At 42.3% G+C, this 19,333-nt stretch overlaps 1 protein-coding gene across 2 annotated transcripts in view; it reads right to left on the bottom strand.

Annotated features, from left to right (window-relative positions):
• rhobtb3 (Rho related BTB domain containing 3) overlaps positions 1–4,952 on the bottom strand; it is an 88,252-nt gene extending 83,300 nt beyond the window's left edge. The window contains exons 1-3 of one of the 2 annotated variants that reach the window (XM_063068575.1): positions 4,471–4,952; positions 4,004–4,229; positions 3,188–3,241 (exon numbers count right to left, since the gene is read on the bottom strand). In XM_063068575.1, the coding sequence (XP_062924645.1) occupies positions 3,188–3,241; positions 4,004–4,229; positions 4,471–4,472 (282 nt within the window). In that variant the 5' untranslated portion in view covers positions 4,473–4,952. The remainder of the gene's footprint in view (positions 1–3,187; positions 3,242–4,003; positions 4,230–4,470) is intronic. The other variant, XM_063068578.1, reaches the window with a different exon arrangement.
• Between the last annotated feature and the right edge of the window lie 14,381 nt (positions 4,953–19,333).

Raw genomic sequence — 19,333 nt, 5'->3', positions numbered from 1 at the left:
ATCTACGGGAGAAAGTACAGCCGACGTTCTGGGCCGAAACCCTTCGGCAGGACTGTTTCTTGAACACAAACACATGCAACTGACACCGTTTAAAAACTGTTTGCACAAAGCATAGTGTAGTATCTAACCGCCAAGCAAGGGCATGCAACTGACGCTCATTAGAAACTGTATGGCGAGAGTCTCCTGTCCCAAATAAACAAAGGGAATTCTTGCCATTTTCCCGATTAGTTTTTGTTCTTTAAGTGTCGTCCCAAATAAGCAGCTGTGTGTGTATATATATATATATATATATCTTGTCATTTATAGTTCATCTTAGAAGAAGGCAATGGCAAACCATTTCTGTAGAAAAATTTCCCAAGGACAATCATGGTCACCATGATCACATATGTCATTGAGTGTCTGGCTCAACTGTGCCATGGAAGGTCTTGTGAACAGAATTCTGTGCTGCCCATCATCCTGAGTGACAGCGTCAGAGCTGATAGGCACCAGTGTACCAATTGCCAGGCACCAGTGATGCACCAAACACAATAATCTATTCACATATTGCCCTTAATATTTGTACTCTTCCCTTTTGGTGGAAAGAATGAACACTGTCAGTATTAGCTATGTCAAGGGAACAATAAACTTTCTCAGTTACTGTTATAATCCTGTTGTTTGTTACGTGCAACTTATACCTCAGTTGCACAAGCTAATAATAGCTGCCCCAGCAATTCTCCAAATGGTACAGTACATTCTGATTGACTTACTTCTAAATAATTACTACCCAAGAAAAGTGACCTGGATATTAAGTAGCACCGTCTGCTCTATAGTTACTAAAATATTATATGTACCATTTCTTCCCCTGGATATTTAAACACCTAACATGAATATAGATAAGCAAAAACTTGTGTTTTGACTACATCTTATCGTTATGTAGCCAAAACCAATATTTTTATTTCAATAAATTCTGGATGACAATTTGAAAATTCTTTAGTTGTCTTTTAATTAATTCCTTACTCCCTTAATCAAAATTTCAGTAGCCAAATCTGGTTCTTCTAAAGATGTGTGTTATGATTGTGTGCCCTGCAGGTTCAGGGGTTCAGCTCAGGGCTAACAACCCTGACTGGTGAAACAAAATTGTGACCGAAACAGTCAAGAAGAATCCCACTACGTGAGTACGACAGTATTCCTGAGTCTCAACCTGGGATCTGCGTGACTGACAGTAGTGAAAACTGAGAGGAAGCTACTGACATAATGAAGGAAGCCCTGAACACCACCAGAGATGGAGGATCTTCATGGCTGCCCCAAACACCAGTGGCCTAACAGGTGGTAAGTAATTAAGTATGATTACGTATTATAATAGCAAATGTTGATTTTCCAATGTGTTCTTCCCAGCATGTTTGTGCTACTTATCTTTAAAAGGAGTGGCTAATCCAGGCATAACTCTTTAATGTCACCAGACGATATCTTGATAGGAAGTGGAGGCTGAGTAATGTACAAAGGCAACTAATGACTAACTTTAACAAACTTCCATGTTCGTTACGTGCAGAGTATATTGACTGGCTGTATCACAGCCTGGAATGGAAATACCAATGCCCTTGAAAGGAAAATCCTACAAAGAAAGTAGTGGATACGGCCCAGTCCATCATGGCACTGGTGTTCCCCACCATTGAGCACATCTACACAAGCATTGCCTTGAAAAGCAGCATCCATCATCAGGGACCTCCACCACCCAGGGCATGCTCTCTTCTTGCTGCTGTCATCGGGAAGGAGGTACAGGAGCCTCAGGACTCACACCTCCAGGTTCAGGAACAGTTATTACCTCTCAACCAGAAGGCTCTTGAACCAAAGGGGATACCTTCACTCGATTTCAATTATTGAGATGTTCCCACAACCTATGGACTCACTTTCAGGGACTCTTCATCTCATGTTCTTGATATTTATCACTTATTTATTTATCTGTTATTATTTCTTTCCTTTTGAATTTGCACAGTTTGCTTTTCCACACTGGTTGTCTACCCTGTTGATGCGGTCATTGATTGATTGATTGATTGATTCTAATCTGGTTATTGAATTTATTGAGTATGCCCACAAGAAAAAGCATTTATATGGTGACATACATGTAACAAATTTGATAATAAATTACTTACTTTGAACTTTGGAAATTATAAAGGGGAGCTTCTTAAGAGTTGCAGCCCTTATAAATGTTATTTTGGAAGAAATAAAATCAGAAAAGGTATAAAATAATAAACACACGAGATTCTACAGATACTGGAAGTCCAGAGTAACATACACAAAATGCTGGTGGAACTCAGCAGGTTAGGTAGCATCTCGAGAAAGGAATGAGGAGTCAACGTTTTGAGACAAGACCCTTCATCAGGACAGGAAAGGACAGGGGAAGAAGCCAGAATAAGAAGATGAGGGGAGGGGAAGGAGTATAAACTAAGAGGTCAAAGAGTCAGACAGCAGCAGACACCACAGAGGGGGAGCAGTGAGAGAGCATCTTCCATTGAAGATTTGAAATAACTGTTTTTCAAATCTTCTCTCTAAATATGGCTTTATAAAGCACTGGTGAGGCCACACTTGGAGTACTGTGAGCAGTTTAGGGCTCCTTATTTAGAAAGGATGTGCTGATATTTGGGAGAGTTCACAGGAGGTTCACAAAAATGATTCCAGGATTGAATATGAGGAGTGTTTGATGGCTCTGGACTGTACTCACTGGAATTTAGAAGAACGAGGGGGAATCTCATTGAAACCTATCAAATGTTGAAAAGCCTAGATCGAGTGGATGTGGAGAGGATGCTTCCTAAGGTGGGAGAGTTTTGGAGCAGAGGGCACAGCCTCAGAATAGAGGGACATCACTTTAGAACAGAAGAGGAATTTCTTTAGTCAGACGGTAGTGAATCTGTGGAATTCATTGCCACAAGCAGCTGTGGAGGTCATTGGGAATATTTGGTTGATAGGTTCTTGACTAATCAAGGATGAAAGGTTACAGGCAGAAGGCAGGAGAGAGGGAAATGTATCAACCATGATGAAATGGCGGAGGAGACGTAATGGGCCAGATGGCCTAATTCTGCTCCAATGTCATATGGGTCTTGATAACACATTGTTTTATGATTTATGTTAGAATGTGAAAAGTTTAAGCAGACTCTCCCTTTACTCTCAGGAGTTTGGAAGGTTGAGAGAAGATCTCAGAAAAGATACAAACATCGTAAGGGGCTTGGCTGGGCTGATGTGGAGTTGACTCCTCTGGCTGTGGCGTCTATAAACAGAGGGAAATAAGGAGTCAGTATTTCAGTCGGAGATGAGATTTTTTTCCACTCAAAGGGTAGTAAACCTTACCAATTTGTCTATCTAAAATGATTGCGTGGAAACACAGGTGCAAGAGCTCTTTCAGAATGGGGATTTCATATTTCATAGATATTAGGAAACTCAATGAATATGGAGTTAGTGCATTTTGCAGTGCCGGGGTGAAAATAGATCAGTCATGATCTTAATGAAGGGGGTAACCCCCCCCCTCCGTGGGGACAGATGGGGAACCAGGCCCTATACCCATCTCTCGTTGCTTTGACACTTGTGACATCTAGACTGTGGGGGTGGGCACAAGACTTCCGTGTTTGTGAGTGATGTGAACTGAATGGTAAATAAGACTGGAGAAATAGCGTAAAATAATGTTTCAAAAAAGGCAAGGACAGGCACAGCACGAGTTAGATGGGCCGAACAGCCAGTTTCCCAGATGGTTAAAAAAGACAATGTCTGCGGTTCTCACAATTAACCAGGCAGGCCCTAAAAAAATCACATTTTGACACTGCAAACTTCAAAACTGTTGCAAACTCAGGTAAGTGGATGGTCAAATGGACTCCTACAGTGGAACAAGGGAAATAGTGAACTTTAGTGGTAGGGTGGGATGTGGAGGGGTTCAGGGAAGGTGAGCAGAAATTATTCCACGGGACGTTCGTACACAACCCTCCCGGGTTTCAGATGACACTAAACGAGTCCCGTTCGGTACTCCTTGCCTCCTTACCCAACTTGGGCAGTCGTGAATCAGCACCCTGACTCTGCCGAAGACGTACGCTTGGTACTCGACGAACGCAGGGAAGGTGAGGTGGGTAGCAAAGCTCAGTAGCCGCCTCTCCTCGGTGTGCCGGACGATCGCATGCCTGCCGAAATAGGTGGTGATCAGATCCGGCTGCTGGAGACTCTCGTCAAATCCCCCTTTCTCGTTCCCCAGCGCCACGATACGAACCGACCTGCAGGAGCGAAGAGGTTACAGGGAGTGAGCGGAACCAACACCAAGCCAGTAGACACTGCGGTGCACCGCGCCGCGGGCAGCCAGCCGGGCAGCCGGCCGGCCGGCCGGGGCTTTGTGCTCCCGTCCCCTGACATCCAGCCACACAGCCTTGATTTTAGTTTTGCATCGATCGGGGCTCAGTCAACACACACACGCAAAATAAACCACCGTCCATCGGCAGGTCTGCCTCTATAACTTACATGATTTATTACTGCGTTGGCAGCCGACCCAAAGCGGGAAGCAGACAGCGCGATTTATTCATAGTTCTTTCGAGCCGGACAACAAAGAAACTAGTGGCGAGCTGAACCGGTAGCCCGGGACTGGAGGCGGTGAACTTTACTCTCCCTTTGTCAGCGTTTAGTTGCTGACCGACCACACCGACACCGCTGACCCCGTCCGGCACACGCCGCGATCTCCGGTCACCGGACCGAGATTATATTTATATATATCCACAAGCCCGGGTCCACTCGGAGGCTTCCGACTCCTGACGTCAGTGAAGCTTGCCAGACGGAGAGAGAGAGAAAAAAAATCGATTTAAGTCCTCTCGCAAAATATAAAAACGTACAATCCGAGCGGCCCGTGAGCTCTTACACAGGGGCCGGCTAGCGAAAGTGTCCGCAGCGGACTGCCGGATCCCGGTGCTAATTCGGGTCCCAATTAAAGAGGCGGAGGAAATAGTGGTGGTAATCGAGTACGTGAATAACACGAGAGGGAGATTTCAAACGCAACCCCGGTCACTTGGGAGAATAGAGAGAGAGAATCAGCGGTTGTGGCGTCGAACCTGGATCAATGTGTGCTGTGTGTGCGTCTATCTGTCAGCTAACGCGGGTGTCGCAGACAGCTGCGGGCTGTCACTTGGCACCATTGTTTGGGACTGTGACATGAGTGAAAATGCAACTGTAATCGAGCATCAGCACTTTTAACGCAGCGGATAGTTTTGCTAAACTTTTTTTTAAAACCACAATACATTCATTCCATCTCTGACTGTAAGGTCTGGACAATACAAGTCAATAATCCTAATGCTGTGGTAAGACTTAACTGGTCTTCCCAAACATGGCAATGACTCACTGTAGTACACTCAGTGGCCACTTTATTAGGTACCTCCTGGACTTACTGAGTTCATGGTCTTCTGCTGTGGTACGACGTGTTGTGCGTTCAGAGGTTGTCCTCTGCACAGCACTGTTGTAACACGTGGTTCTTTGCGTTGCTATTGCGTTCCTGTCAGTTTGAACCATTCTGTCTATTTTCCTCTGACCTCTCTCATTAACAAGGCATTGTTCGTCCACAGAACTGCCACTGACTGGATATTCTAGGCTTTTCATACCATTCTCTGGAAACTTCAGAGACTGCTGTGTGTGAAAACCCCAGGAGATCAGCAGTTTCTGGGATACTCACACGACCCCGTCTGACATCAACAATCACTCCAGGGTCAAAGTCACTTAGATCACATTTCTTCCCCATTCTGATGTTTGGTGTGAACAACAACTGAACCTCTTGACCATGTCTGCATGCTCTTATGCATGGAGTTGCTGCCACATGATTGGCTGATTAGATATTTGGATAAACAAGCAGGTGTACTGGTGTACCTAATAAAGCAGCCACTGAGTGTACATTTCATCCTTATAGTAGGAGGAAGGTCGGGTTGAAAGGAATAATAAATCAGCCATGATTGAATGGCAGAGCGGCCTTGATGGGCCAAATGGCCTAATTTGCTCCTATGTCTTATGGTCTTGTGGGGTGATGGGATAAGTAATACTATAATGGCAATACTTATGTTTAATATGTTCTCTGAACTTGGAATTACTTATGGTTGTTACATATACAGATCAATTCATTACAACAGTGCATTGAGGTAGCAGAAGGCAAAACAATACAAGAATGCGGAATATCTACAAAGTGCAGTGCAGATAGATAATAAACTGCAAGATCATAATGAGGTAGATCGTAAGGTCAAGGATCCTCCTTCTCATTCAATAGTGTTATACCAGTGGGTAGAAGATCTCCTTGAGTCTAGTGATAAGTACTACCAGAATACTTGCAGCATTGTATACACCAGGGGTTGGCAACCTTTTTGCTTCTGTGGGCCAGATTGCGTATTAATGAGCGGATGGTAGCCCAGATAAATGCCATAAAAAACTTGAATTTTGGGAATTATCCATTTAAGTACATCTAGTTATGTTTTGCCTCAAGTTAATGAATAACACATGCTAGAAAATAATTTGTGCTTAACCAAGGATGCCAATTAGTAATCAAAGAACTCAGTTTAGTTGCAATTTGTTTCAATCAAGGCATCTTTTGAATCTATTAAAAGAACACAAAGAATCTTTAAACATAAAATGTATGAACATGATGCATTGAATGGTGGTAAATTAAGTATAATGAAAAAGAAAATTTTAATGCAAGCAGTCGATAAGTCAATGTGAAACTTGATGCCGTTTGTCGCTTGAAAGCTTCTCAATATTGGGCGTCAGACTTGTTGATGCCAAGAGCAAGACATTATCCAGATGGGCATCAGTCAATCTTGTTCTCAAATGGTTCTTGCTGTGCTTCATTTTTGAAAATAATTGCTCACACATTGCCAAACAACGATGCCATCTTTTTTGTATGGTCCACTAGGTTAGGATATTTCCCACTTGGATGAATATATTTTCTATAGAAGTCAAGCACTGACACATCTTCAGAATGAAATTTCGATCTCAATATGTCATCACACTGTATCTCAATCAATTCCATTTGAAAAATTTCTGATGCAGTGTCCACTTCCACATCAAATGGAGTAGCAAACAGCTTGAACTCATTTGCATGCAAGCGAAAATCAGCAAAATGAGATGAAAACTCTTTTCTCAATTCTTAGACCTTTGTCTCATTTTCTAGGCAAATGAAACAAACTGGTTTCCCATCTTGCTCAATGAAGAACTAATCTAGTGTCCAAGTGTCTTGGAAATTTCAGCACTCAGTGTCTACTTTCCTGCGTTTTGCATTCATTGCCATTGGAATTTTTTTTCTTCGATTTTATTTCGAAACGCGAGTTATTCAACAAGTATCGTAGCACATGTAAATATCTGCATGGATTTCTTATTAAGACACAGTGACACTGTTTCTGTTTACAAAGTTGAACGATCCCATCTGAAAACCTGCGCGTGCGTGGAGATTATCTATTACATATTAGTAAGGTAGTCTGCCTTCCCGTCATTCGTATATACCAGTGTTTGGTTTGGAACAAAACGGAACCTGAGGCCAGTGTAACAAGACGCCATGCATGTCCATCAGTGTGATCGCATGAAACACTCAGAATAAGGAAAAATCGCTCACAGGCCGTATAAGCGTAGTATCCCAATATTTGCTCGCAGGCCGGATCTGGCCCGCGGGCCGTAGGTTGCCTACCCCAGTATAAGCTTTCAAAGTCCCTGTTCCCACAAACAAAATGTAGCAGGAACATTAACAACATTAGCATTTGTCACTTTGTGGAAACAAAGCGGCAGTAACGTTGAAGTGACCGGGCATTAAAGAGAAATATTTGATGTCATACATCATACGAAGGAAGAACACTTTACTCTGACTTCTCATCTTTTTTCCCAGTCCTGACGAAGGATCTTGGCCCGAAGCGTTGATTCTGAAACGTTGAATGTACTCTTTTCCTAGATGCTGCCTGGCCTGATGAGTTACTCCAGCATTTTGTGTGTGTTACTTGGATTTCCAGCATCTGCAGATTTTCTCTTGAATGTTCTTGCCTGCCCAGATGCATGCGGCTCCAACAACATTCAGGGAATTTGATGTCATTCAGGAAAACAGCAGCTGTATGTAGGAACAGCACCATTCTGCAGGACTGGCTTGGAAATATATCCTCATTGCTACTGGATCTAAATGTCTATCCAATAACATCGTAAAGGAACCTTCACCAGGAGAGCAGCATTTCACCACCTCCTTTTCAAGGGTACTCATTCTTCTTCTTAAGCCAATTATCCCTACTGGGGCGTAGGCCACTGAGGGCAGCTCACCAGTGTCCTCTGCTCTTTGCTCATCTTTCAAGTTTTCCCAGGTGCAGCCCATCTTCTTGGTGTATCCTTCCTCTCCCAGGGATGAGGTCTTTAGAGCTTCTGTTGGCCTTTCTGGGTTTTTACAGGACAGGGTTGCTAGCCCACGTCTAACCCTCCTCCCTTCACAGCCGGGCTTGGGACCGTCCATGGCAGAGTTGAAGGTACTTACGGATAGACGATAAGTATTGGCTTTGTCAAATACACACCTTCCATATATTATTTTTAAAAGCTGAATGCCCGAAGAAACATGGATTTACATCAGTTCTATTTGCCCTGTTGATGGACTAGTTGTCCATCATTTTAATACAGGAACTGAGATATTTAACAATCATTCATTCATAGTGTGCCATGTCGTATGACGTGGGCCATCCTAGTCTTTACATGACCATGATTGCTCTTGGCAAATTTTTCTACCGAAGTGGCTTGCCATTGCCTTCTCCTGGGCAGTGCCTTTACAAGACGAGTGAGACTGCCAGCTCCCTCTTCATGCTCACCATTATTAATCCTCTTCAGAGACTGTCTGCTTGGTGTCAGTGATCACGTAACCAGGACATGTGACCCTGATCGGGAAGGCTAAGCAGGTGCTACACCTTGCCCAAGGGTGACCTGCAGGCAAACGGAGGGAGGGAGCACCTCACACCTCCTTTGGTGGAGATGTAACTCCACCCCACTGGTCCAATTTAACAACAGCACTTTTAATAAAGTAAAAATATCAAGCTGTATCATGAAATTGAGCCTTATTGTCTGTCTGCACTGGACTTTCTCCTGTAACTGTGACTGTATTCTGTACCCTGTTATTACTTTTCCCTTGTACAACCTCAGTGTACTAATGCTGTGAAATGATCTCTACAGATGGCATGGAAAATCAAGATTTTCACTGCGCCTCTGTACATGTGACGACTTTAAACCAACTTTGCTTTTAAATATCTCCCGCTTATCAGATGTTGTCTTTCCCCCTGGCTAGGGTTCCCAGTCTGCTTTTGCCAGGTCCTGTTGCATGTTATTGAAGTCGGCCTTCCATCAATTCGACTCCAACCTTAACCTTTGGGAATGAGAAACACAAAACAGCTTCATACCTCTGGAAGCAATTCATAAGCCTAATTCAATATTGTCCTTCCCAACAGTGTGCATGTTACATTTGAAAATCAAAATTGGACAAATAGACGCAGTTCCAAACTTTACATTACTTGATCCGTCATTTTGAATGCAATGAATTAGGAAGGCAGTACTGGTTGCATGATGACATCACACCTCAGAAACATCCATTTCCCTTTGAGACTTAGTTTTATCCCCATTTGTATTTTCAGTCTAGACTGGAAAGAGTTCCAAAATTTGATTCATGGTTCAGTAGTCACATTATCCTGCATCAATATAGTGTGTGTTAAACTAACAGATTTAAACAAATACCTATGTGTATTTCACGTAATTGTTTAGTTTCAGTCTAGATCACATGTGACAGCAGCATTTCAGTTCAGTGCAGCTCTGTACCGTTCTTCTACCAAAAAAAAAGATACAGAAATTAGATCACAGTGGGAAAAGTGTCTCATGTTTTAAATTATATTACTTTGCTTGAACTACTTAAAGTCATAGAGCACCGCAGCACAGAAACAGAACCTGCAGCCCAACTTATCAATGCCAATCTATTGATCTGCCTACTCCCATCGACCTGCACCTGGACCATAGCCCTCCATACTTCTCCCATCCCCGTGCGTGTCCAAACTTCTGAAATTGAACCCGTGTCCACCACTTCTGCCAGCTTTCTCTTCATGCTCACTATCCTCTGAGTGAAGAAGTTTCCCCACATGTTTCCTTTAAATATGGAGGGAAGGATGGTACAGGGTTCTGAGTTGGATGATCAGCCATGATCATACTGAATGGCGGTATAGGTTCAAAGGGCCGAATGGCCTACTCCTGCACCTAATTTCTATGTTTCTATGTTTCACCTTTAACCCATGATCTCTAATTCTAGTATCTCCCAACCTCAGTGGAAAAAGCCTGCTTGCATTTACCCTATATAAACCCCTCATAACTTTATATTTCTCTATCAATTCTCACCTCATTCTTCTATGCCTCAGGGAATAAAGTCCTAGCTTATTAATCGTTTCCCTATAACTCATGTTCTCAAATCCCAGCAACAAACTCAGAAATATGATACATCACAAGTATTACAGGCTTGCAAAAGACCCCATTATATATCTAAAAATACATACCTCTCGTACATGATCATTTTAAACTAATTTGTAAAGTAAATGTCCTATGTACAATTCAATGTCCTATGCTGCTATGTCTCTTTATCCTTTGTATTACTCTAGAATTATGAAAGAATAAGGCTTGGATCTGGCGTAGGCAGAAGCATATACTGTAGTATTGGTAGGGATGATTCTTGCTAGGGACAAGCTTAAAGCCTACAAAAGGTGGTGGATACAGCCCAGCCCATCACAGGAAAACCCTCTCCACCACTGAGCACATCTACATAGAGTACTGTGGGAGGAAAGCAGTATCCGTCATCAGGGACCTCCACCATCCTAACCACGCTCTCTTCTTGCTGCTGTCGTCAGGAAAGTGGTACAGGAGCCTCACATTAGCAGGTTCAGGAACAGTTATTACCCCTGAGCTATCAGGGTCCTCAGCCAGAGTGGATAACTTCACTTCACTCACCCCCACAATGAACTGATTTTACGGTTTATGGACTCAATTTCAAGGACTCTGCTACTCACGTTCTCCATATCTATTACTTAATAATTTATAATTATTTTGGGCTTTTGTTTTCTTTCTGTATTTGCACAGTTTGTTGTTTTCTGCATGGTGATTGTCTGTCTCTGTGTGCATCTTTATATTGGTTCTATTGTGTTTCTTTGTCTTAACTGCGAATGCCTGCAAGGTGACCTACTCCTCCTCCTATTTTAAATAAGATTTTAAAAAAGATTAAGATGAGCAGAACTTTCTTTTCTCAATCACTGGTAAACCTGTGGAATTCTCTACAACAGAAAACAGTCGAAGCCAATTCGTCAAATATATTGTACTTAGTTTGCAAAGATAAGTAGAGGGTCGGTTATTGCAGAAGGACTTAGGTAAATGTGAATGGGCCAAATGGCCTACTTCTATTTTTTTTAATGACATTATATCTCATACTTTTCTGTACTAACTTCCATCTCCCATGTTCTGCTGATCTGTGTCCTTTTGCAGTCTGCTGTTTACCTGCTCACAAATTTGTAACATCTGCAAAATTATGGATGCACTGTATCTTTTATGTGTAAATAACTGCACTGGTGCCAGCACAGATCCCTGCGAAACACCGCTGCCTGTCAAATACAATGTTTTACCATGATTTCCCTCTTTTAGTCTATTTTTACTCGTGCTGCCACTTAACCCATTTTTTGTTAGCGACAATAACAGAGTAAAAATATAACATTACTATAAATAACAAAAGTAAATGAATAGTGCAAAATAAAGGAGTAACGAGGTTGTGTTCGCAGGTTTCACACTGAAGTAATGTTCTTGGGGTTCATGGACCATTCAGAAATCTGAGGGCAGAGGAAAGAAAATGTTCCTGACTCAATGAGTATGGGTCTTTGTATCTCCTCCCCAATGGTAGTAATGAGAACAGGCACGTTCTGGATGGTGAGGGTTGATAATGATGGATACTCCCTTACTGAGACACCACCTCTTGGCCATCTCCTCAGTGGTGGGGAGGGTTGTGCCCATGGTGGGTCTGGTTGAGCCATCACCCTCTGCAGCCCCTTTCAATCCTGTGCGTTGGAGCCTCTATGCCAGCCTGTGATGCAACCAGTCAGAACGCTTCCCACCATAGAAATCCGTAAGAGTTTTCGTGACAGTTTTTTGTGGTGGCACGGTAGTATAGCGGTGAGCACAGAGCTTTACAATGCAGGCGACCTGGGTTCAATTCCTGCTGCTGCCTTCAAGGAGTTGGTACGTTCTCCTCGTGACCGCTTAGGTTTCCTCCGGCTTGCTCTGGTTTCCTCCCACAGTCCAAAGACATACCGGTTGGTAGGTTGATTGGTCATTGTAAATTGTCCTGTGATTAGGCTAGGATTAAATCAGGGGATTGTTGCGTGGTGTGGTTCAAAGGATCAGAGGGGCCTATTCTGCACTGTGTCTCAATGAATATAAAAAACTCAAGGTGTTTCTAATACCTCTTCCTAAACAATTTTCACCCACACACTATCCAAGCTATGTGGACACCAATGAGATTTTGAGAGCATTCTCTTCCTTGGTAAAGCCTGATTCAAAAGGCCTCATTTAGAATTCACCTTTGTCTGCATTGTGATCCCTTTGTGGTCATAAGCCTGTATTTCGAACGTTGAAAGGGCTGGACAGAGTAGATGTGGAAAGGCTGTTTCCCTTGGTGGGTGAGTCCAGGACAAGAGGCCACAGTCTTAGAATTAGGGGGTACCCATTTAAAACTGAGATGAGGAGAAATTTTTTTAGCCAGAGGGTTGTGGATTTATGGAATTCATTGCCATATACAGCTGTGGAGGCCCGATCATTGAGGGTGTTTAAGGAGGAGATTGATAGGTATCTAATTAGTCAGGGTGTCAAGGGATATGGGGAAAAAGCCAGAAATTGGAACTAGATGGGAGAATAGTATAGCTCATGGTGGAGTGGCAGAGCAGACTCGATGGGCCGAATGGCCTGCTTCTGCTCCTTTGTCTTGTGATCTTGTGATTTCTATCTTCTGACTGTTTACGTAGGTATCTCTTCGAGACATCCTTGTTATACCTAGGCTTCACCTATCACTTTCTAGCTATCCTCCTCCCCCTCCCCCCCACCTTTTTATTCTGGCCCTGCTTTCCAGTCCTGATGAAGGGTCTCGACCCGAAATGTCCACTGTTTATTCACTTCCATAGGTGCTGCCTGACCTGCTGAGTTCCTCCAGCATTTTGTGTGCGTTGCTCTGGATTTCCAGCATCTGCAGAACCGCTCATGTTTATGATTTGCTGTCCGTAATGAGTTCATGTGTTGTCCCCATGACCACTCATGATGTTCCAGTTTCCTCCCACATTCCAGAGACGTACGGGTTAGGTCTGTGAGTTGTGGGCAAGCTCTGCTTGCACCAATACAACCTGTTTCACTGTCTGCTTCAATGTACGTGACAGATAAAGCTAATCTTTATCTTTACCTGTTGAAGGAGGAAGAGTGAGTTGGTGCTGACACATTTCAAGAGACAATAATAAACTGATAGTACAATGAGCACAGAGCCAGGCATGTCCCTGTTATATTTGCCAAGTATATTATGATTACAGTATATATTTTTTTAAAACACCCATGTAGTTAAAAAGTAACACATTAATGGACCTGAGTCAGACTTAGGGCAGGAATGTAAAGTCCTTTTCTGAAGGACTTTAGCAGACCAGAGGGGTTTAGACCAAAATAGTTCTAAGCCTGATTATCAAGGCTCAATTTTTAGTTGAAAATCCAGAATTTGTTTAATTAATAATTTGAAATTAAATATCCCAGCTGCCATGTTGGGAATCTAACACTTGTCTCTGTTCAAGCCCTAGAAACTGAGGCAGGCTGTCAGGAGACCCAGGTCTGCGAATCCCTACGAATCTGCTGTGGTAGCCAAAGGTCCAATTTCTGTGTGTCCAAATCTGAATCCGAGCTCAGTGGAGGTTGGTGAACAAAGAAGACGGCCAGGCTTGAGGTTAGAGGACCGTGTATGGGTGTGCGTGGGAGGGATGGAGGAACGGGATGGTGGTGTTCTGTTGCTTGTTGTCTTCTACGTTGTTCAGATGAGCACTGGGCTCATGCACAAAATGCTGGGGAAACTCAGCAGGTCAGGCAGCATCTGTGGAGAGGAATAAAGAGTCGACATTTCATCATTGTCCTGAATGCCCTTCATCATTGTCGGCCGAGACCCTTCATCGTTGTGGGCATGCTAGGTCGGTGTTGCAATGTGTGGCAACACTTGGAGTATGCCCTCGGGTGTGTTGGTTATTGATGCAAATGACAGATTTCACTGTATGTTTCAATAAACTTAAACTTGAATCTTGATGTTCAACCACAATCATATCTCTAAAGACTTCAGCATGACTTAGACATGATTGGCAGCACCTAGCAAAAGAAGGGGTCACAAAATGCTGGGTGTTCACTAAGAGAGCAGGAAGGCGACTGCGTGCAAAGTTCTGTAACTTCAAAATTTTATGAGGCTTTTTATAAGGTGCTCAAAGTTATAGCTTGGACCAGCTGGAAAAATGGGCTGAAAAATAGCGGACCGAAGTCAACGTAGACAAGTGTTGGGTGTTGCACTTCGAAAGGAGAAACCAGGGTAGAACTGTCACAGTGAGTGGTATAATCGCTGAGGAGCACAGTGGAACAGAATACAGATCCGCTGTTTCTTGAAAGTAGCATCATAGGCAGAAAGGGTCATAAAGAGAGTTTTTGGCACATTAGCCTTCATAAATCAAAGTACAGAGTGCAGAATGGTATCTTGAAGTTGTATAAGACATTGGTGAGGCCTAATTTGGAATGTTGTGCGCAGTTCAGCTCACCTACCTACAGGAAAGATTTTCATAATATTGAAAGAGAGCAGACAAAATTTACAAGAACATTGCCAGGACTTCAAGACTTAATTTACAGGGACAGGCTGAATAGGTTAGAACTTTATTCCTTAGAGTATAGAAGAATGAGGGGGGGGGTTTGATAGGGGTATGTAAAATTAAGAGGGGTAAATGAGGCTAAATGCAAGCAGATTTTTTTCACTGATGTTCAAGGAGATTAGAACGAGAGGTCATGGGTTAAAGGTGAAAAGTGAAATGTTTAAGGGAACATAAAGGGGTACTTCTTGACTCAGTCTTGTGAGAGTGTGGAACGAGCTGCCAGCAGAGGTGGTGGCTGCAGGTTTGATTTCAACATTTAAGGGAAATTTGGATAGGTACATGGATGGGGGTGGGTGTTATATGGAGGGTCCATGGTTGGAGCAGGTTGATGGGACTAGGCAGAATAATAGTTTGGCATAGACTGGATTGGCTGATGGGCTTGTTTCTTGTGCTGTAGTGTTCTATGACTACAACTCTAGTTTTGTGGACTTGGACTCAATATCTTGATCAGTCACTTAATCGATCAAGTATTTCCTTGGATTTTCTCTGACGTCCATGATCAAAACTTCTCCATGGATATGTTAGAAAGTAAACGGTCACATTTCCGCTGAGGTATTGTAGCAGAACAGAAGTGGTTCAGGAAGAAGCCCAACCTTTAAGTTTAGCTAATGTCACAATAAAGTAAAAGCCATTTCTTTAACATTAAACAGCTACTGTTTCTCACTGGTTTCTTTTCATTACAGCTACTAACCTGAATTAGTTACGTTGTCTAATTTATCCTCACGTTGGCTTTCAATAAAAGCCTTTTCATAACATAAATGTCTCTCTATGCCTTGAAAATTTCTACTATACTCTCAGCATGTGCATAGAAGCACTTCATGCATTGTATGCAAATTAAACACTTGCGCAATGTTAGCATTCTGTTATGAAAAGTCAACATCAAATGCATGCAAGTACTTAGAGCCGAACAGTGGAATTGAAAATATATTTTTGTTATACTGTATCAACTTTTAAAGTAAGAGGAACCATTATTCCATCAACTAATACTCATATTTCATTCCTTCCAGTATTTTATAAACCGTTTTGAGTTGGCTTTTGTTGGCCTTAACATTTTTTTCCGCAAGACCATGAGACATAGGAGTCGTACTAGGCCATTCAGCCCATCGAGTCTGCTCTGCCATTCCATCGTGGCTTCTCCTCCCTGTAATTTTACTTTTCATTTGCTATTTTCATTTTTACTTTCTTCCTTCCCCTTTTTCTTTCCTTATTGAAGACATCATTTCATAGCCAGGAGTCAGGAAGGTGGCTTTCTCCAACTCCTGCCAATGATCTGCTTCTTAAAGAAAGAGCAAAATAAGTTTCAGTTAAAAGCCTTTCCAGATGAGGAATTAATGTGTGCAAATTTGCTGCCAATCTCTAGCACGTCTGAATAATCATTGTGGAAGATTATCACAATGACGCCTTAAGAAGTTCAGGTTCAAGTTCAAGTTTATTTGCCATTCAACCATACACATGTATACAGCTAAACAAAGCAACACTCCTCTCCTTGAGGACCAGGGTGCAAAACATAGTACGTATATCATATATTGCCCTCTTCTCATTGCTACTATCAGGGAGGAGGTACAAGAGCCTGAAGGCACACACTCAACGTTTCAGGAACAGCTTCTTCCTGTCTGGCATTAGATTTCTGAATGGACATTGAACCCATGAACACCACCTCACTACTTTTTTATTTCTGTTTTCATACTACTCATTTAATCTAACCTTATATATATCTATCTATCATCTATTTATCCATATATATATTTCTCACTGTAATTTACAGTTTTTATATTATGTATTGCAATGTACTACTGTTACATAAGAACAAATTTCATGACATATGCCAGTGATAATTAACAAGATTTGGGTTCTGATTCTAATAAAATAATATTAACAGGTAATAAAAAACATTCTGTAGATGTACACACAAACATAAAGTGTAAATACAACATATGGTTAAATATGTAAACAGTATAAATCATAAGTTATGTGTACTGGGTGGGAGCAACACACACAAAATGCTGGAGGAACTCAGCATATCAGGTAGCATCTCTGAAAATGAATAGGCAGTCAACGTTTTGGGCTGAGACCCTTCTCAGAAGTCTCACAGTCTGGGGAAGAAGCTGCTACCCAGCCTAACAGTCCTTGTTGTTAGATTATGATACCTTCTGCCTGATGGTAGGAGATCAAAGAGATTGTGGGATGGAGGGGAGCAGTCCTTGACAATGCTGTGGCCACATTGAACACAGCATTTCTGGTAAGGTAAATGAATTTAATTGGTACTTTGCATCAGTCTTCACTGTGGAAGACACGAGCAGTGTGCCAGAGGTCTCTGAGTGTCAGGGAGCAGGAGTGATTGCCTTTGCTATTACAAAGGAAAAAGTCTTAAGGTGGATAAGTCACCTGGACCAGATGGACTACATCCCAAAGTTCTGACAGAGGTTGCTGAAGAGAAAACAGATGCATTGGTTGTGATCATTCAAGAATCACTTCATCACTCCACTCTTTAAGAAGGGACGAAGGCAAAAGAAAAGAAATTATAGGCCAGTTAGCCTAACCTCAGTGGTTGGGAGAGTGTGGAAGTCTTCTATTAAGGATGAGGTTTCGGGGTATTTGGGGGCTAATGATAAAATAAGTCAAACTCAGCATGGTTTCTGTAAAGGGAAATCTTACTTGACAAATCTATTAGAGTCCTTCAAGGTAGTAACAAGCAGGATGGACAAAGGAGAGGCAGTGAATGTCATTTACTTGGATTTTCAGAAGGCATTTGATAAGGTACCACATGAAACTGCATAACAAGATAAAATCCTATGGCGTTACAGGAACGATACTGGCATGGATAGAGGACTGGCAGATAGGCAGGAGGAAGGGAATGGGAATAAAGGGACCTTTTCTGGTTGGCTGCCAGTAACTAATGGTGTTCCTCGCGGGTCAGTATTGGGACCACTACTTTTCACATTGTTTGTCAATGATTTGGATAAAGGAATTGATGGCCTTGTGGCAAAGTTTGTGGATGATACGAAGATAGGTGGAGGGGTAGACAAATTGGAAGACTAGGCAAAAAGGTGGCAGATGGAAAACAGTGTTGGGAATGTATGATAATGCATTTTGGTAAAAAGAACAATAGTGTGGACTATTATCTAAATGGGGAGAAGATTCAAACATCAGAGGTGCAGAGGGACTTGGGAGCCCTCGAGCGAGATTCCCAGAAGGTTAATTTATAGGCCAAGTCTGTAGTAAAGAAGGAAAATGCAATTTTGACATTTATTTCAAGAGGAATAGATGTAAAAACAAGGAGATAATGCTGAATCTTTATAAGGCACTAGTCAGGCTACACTTGGAGTATTGTCAACAGTTTTGGGGCCTGTATCTCAGAAAGGAAGTGTTGTCATTGGATAGAGTCCAGAGGAGGTTCATAAGGATGATTCTGGAAATGAAGGGATTAACATATAAGGAGCGCTTAGCAGCTTTGGGCCTGTATTCACTGGAATTTAGAAGGATGTGGGGGGGGGGGGTCTCATTGAAACCTACCGAACATTGAAAGGACTAGATAAGGTGGATGTGGAGAGGATATTTCCTATGGTGGGAGTATCCAGAACTTGAGGGCACAGACTGAAAATTGAGGGATGACTTTTTAGAACAGAGGTAAGGAGGATTTTTTTTTTAGCCAGAGAGTAGGGAATCTGTGGAATGCTCTGCCACAGACTGTGGTGGAAGCCAAGTCTGTGGGTATACTTAAGACGGAAGTTAATTGCTTCTAGATCGGTCAGGGCATCAAAGGATATGGCAAGAAGGCAGCTGTTTAGGGTTAAGTGGGCTCTGGCATCAGCCATGATGGAATGATGGAGCAGACTCAATGGGCTGAATGGCCTAATTCTGCTCTTGCTTCTTATGGTCTTATGGTATATGTCCTGGATGTAGAGAAGAGAGAGAACCCAATGATTCTGTCAGCAAAATATTTATTTCTAATGACATTAGCATTATGTGACTGTAGAGGGTCAAGACTGTATCTAAATTCTTTCCATGGCTCACACAGGAATGTGTTAATCTGGTCTGGTTTGTCCCCACTCCCTTTTAATCAGTTTAGATTTGCGAAACAAATACCTCTTGACATGGAGTAATGTAATTGATCCCCAGAGGAAATGTGAAATTCAATGGGCTGGACAAATATATAATGTGTAAGGCAGAGATAAAATAATCACAAATCAACAATTGAACTGCGAAAAAAAATTCAAGAACTAGGTGTTTGCACTTGTAGCTGTCACTGTAGTGACATTTACTGGAAAACTTTCTGCAGAACATGTGAAAAGAATTCCAAGTTCCTTTGGTAGGAGTGAAGCTGGTGAACAGTGATTCTGGAAAAGCTTGCTGTAAAAGTGAGGATAGATCCAAACTGTATGCAAATTCCAACTTTAAATGTGAAA

The sequence above is a fragment of the Mobula hypostoma genome, chromosome 16, assembly GCF_963921235.1.
Source record: "Mobula hypostoma chromosome 16, sMobHyp1.1, whole genome shotgun sequence".
NCBI lineage: Eukaryota > Metazoa > Chordata > Chondrichthyes > Myliobatiformes > Myliobatidae > Mobula > Mobula hypostoma.
Note: the sequence above shows the minus strand (reverse complement) of the source record. Positions and strands in the feature narration are given on the sequence as shown.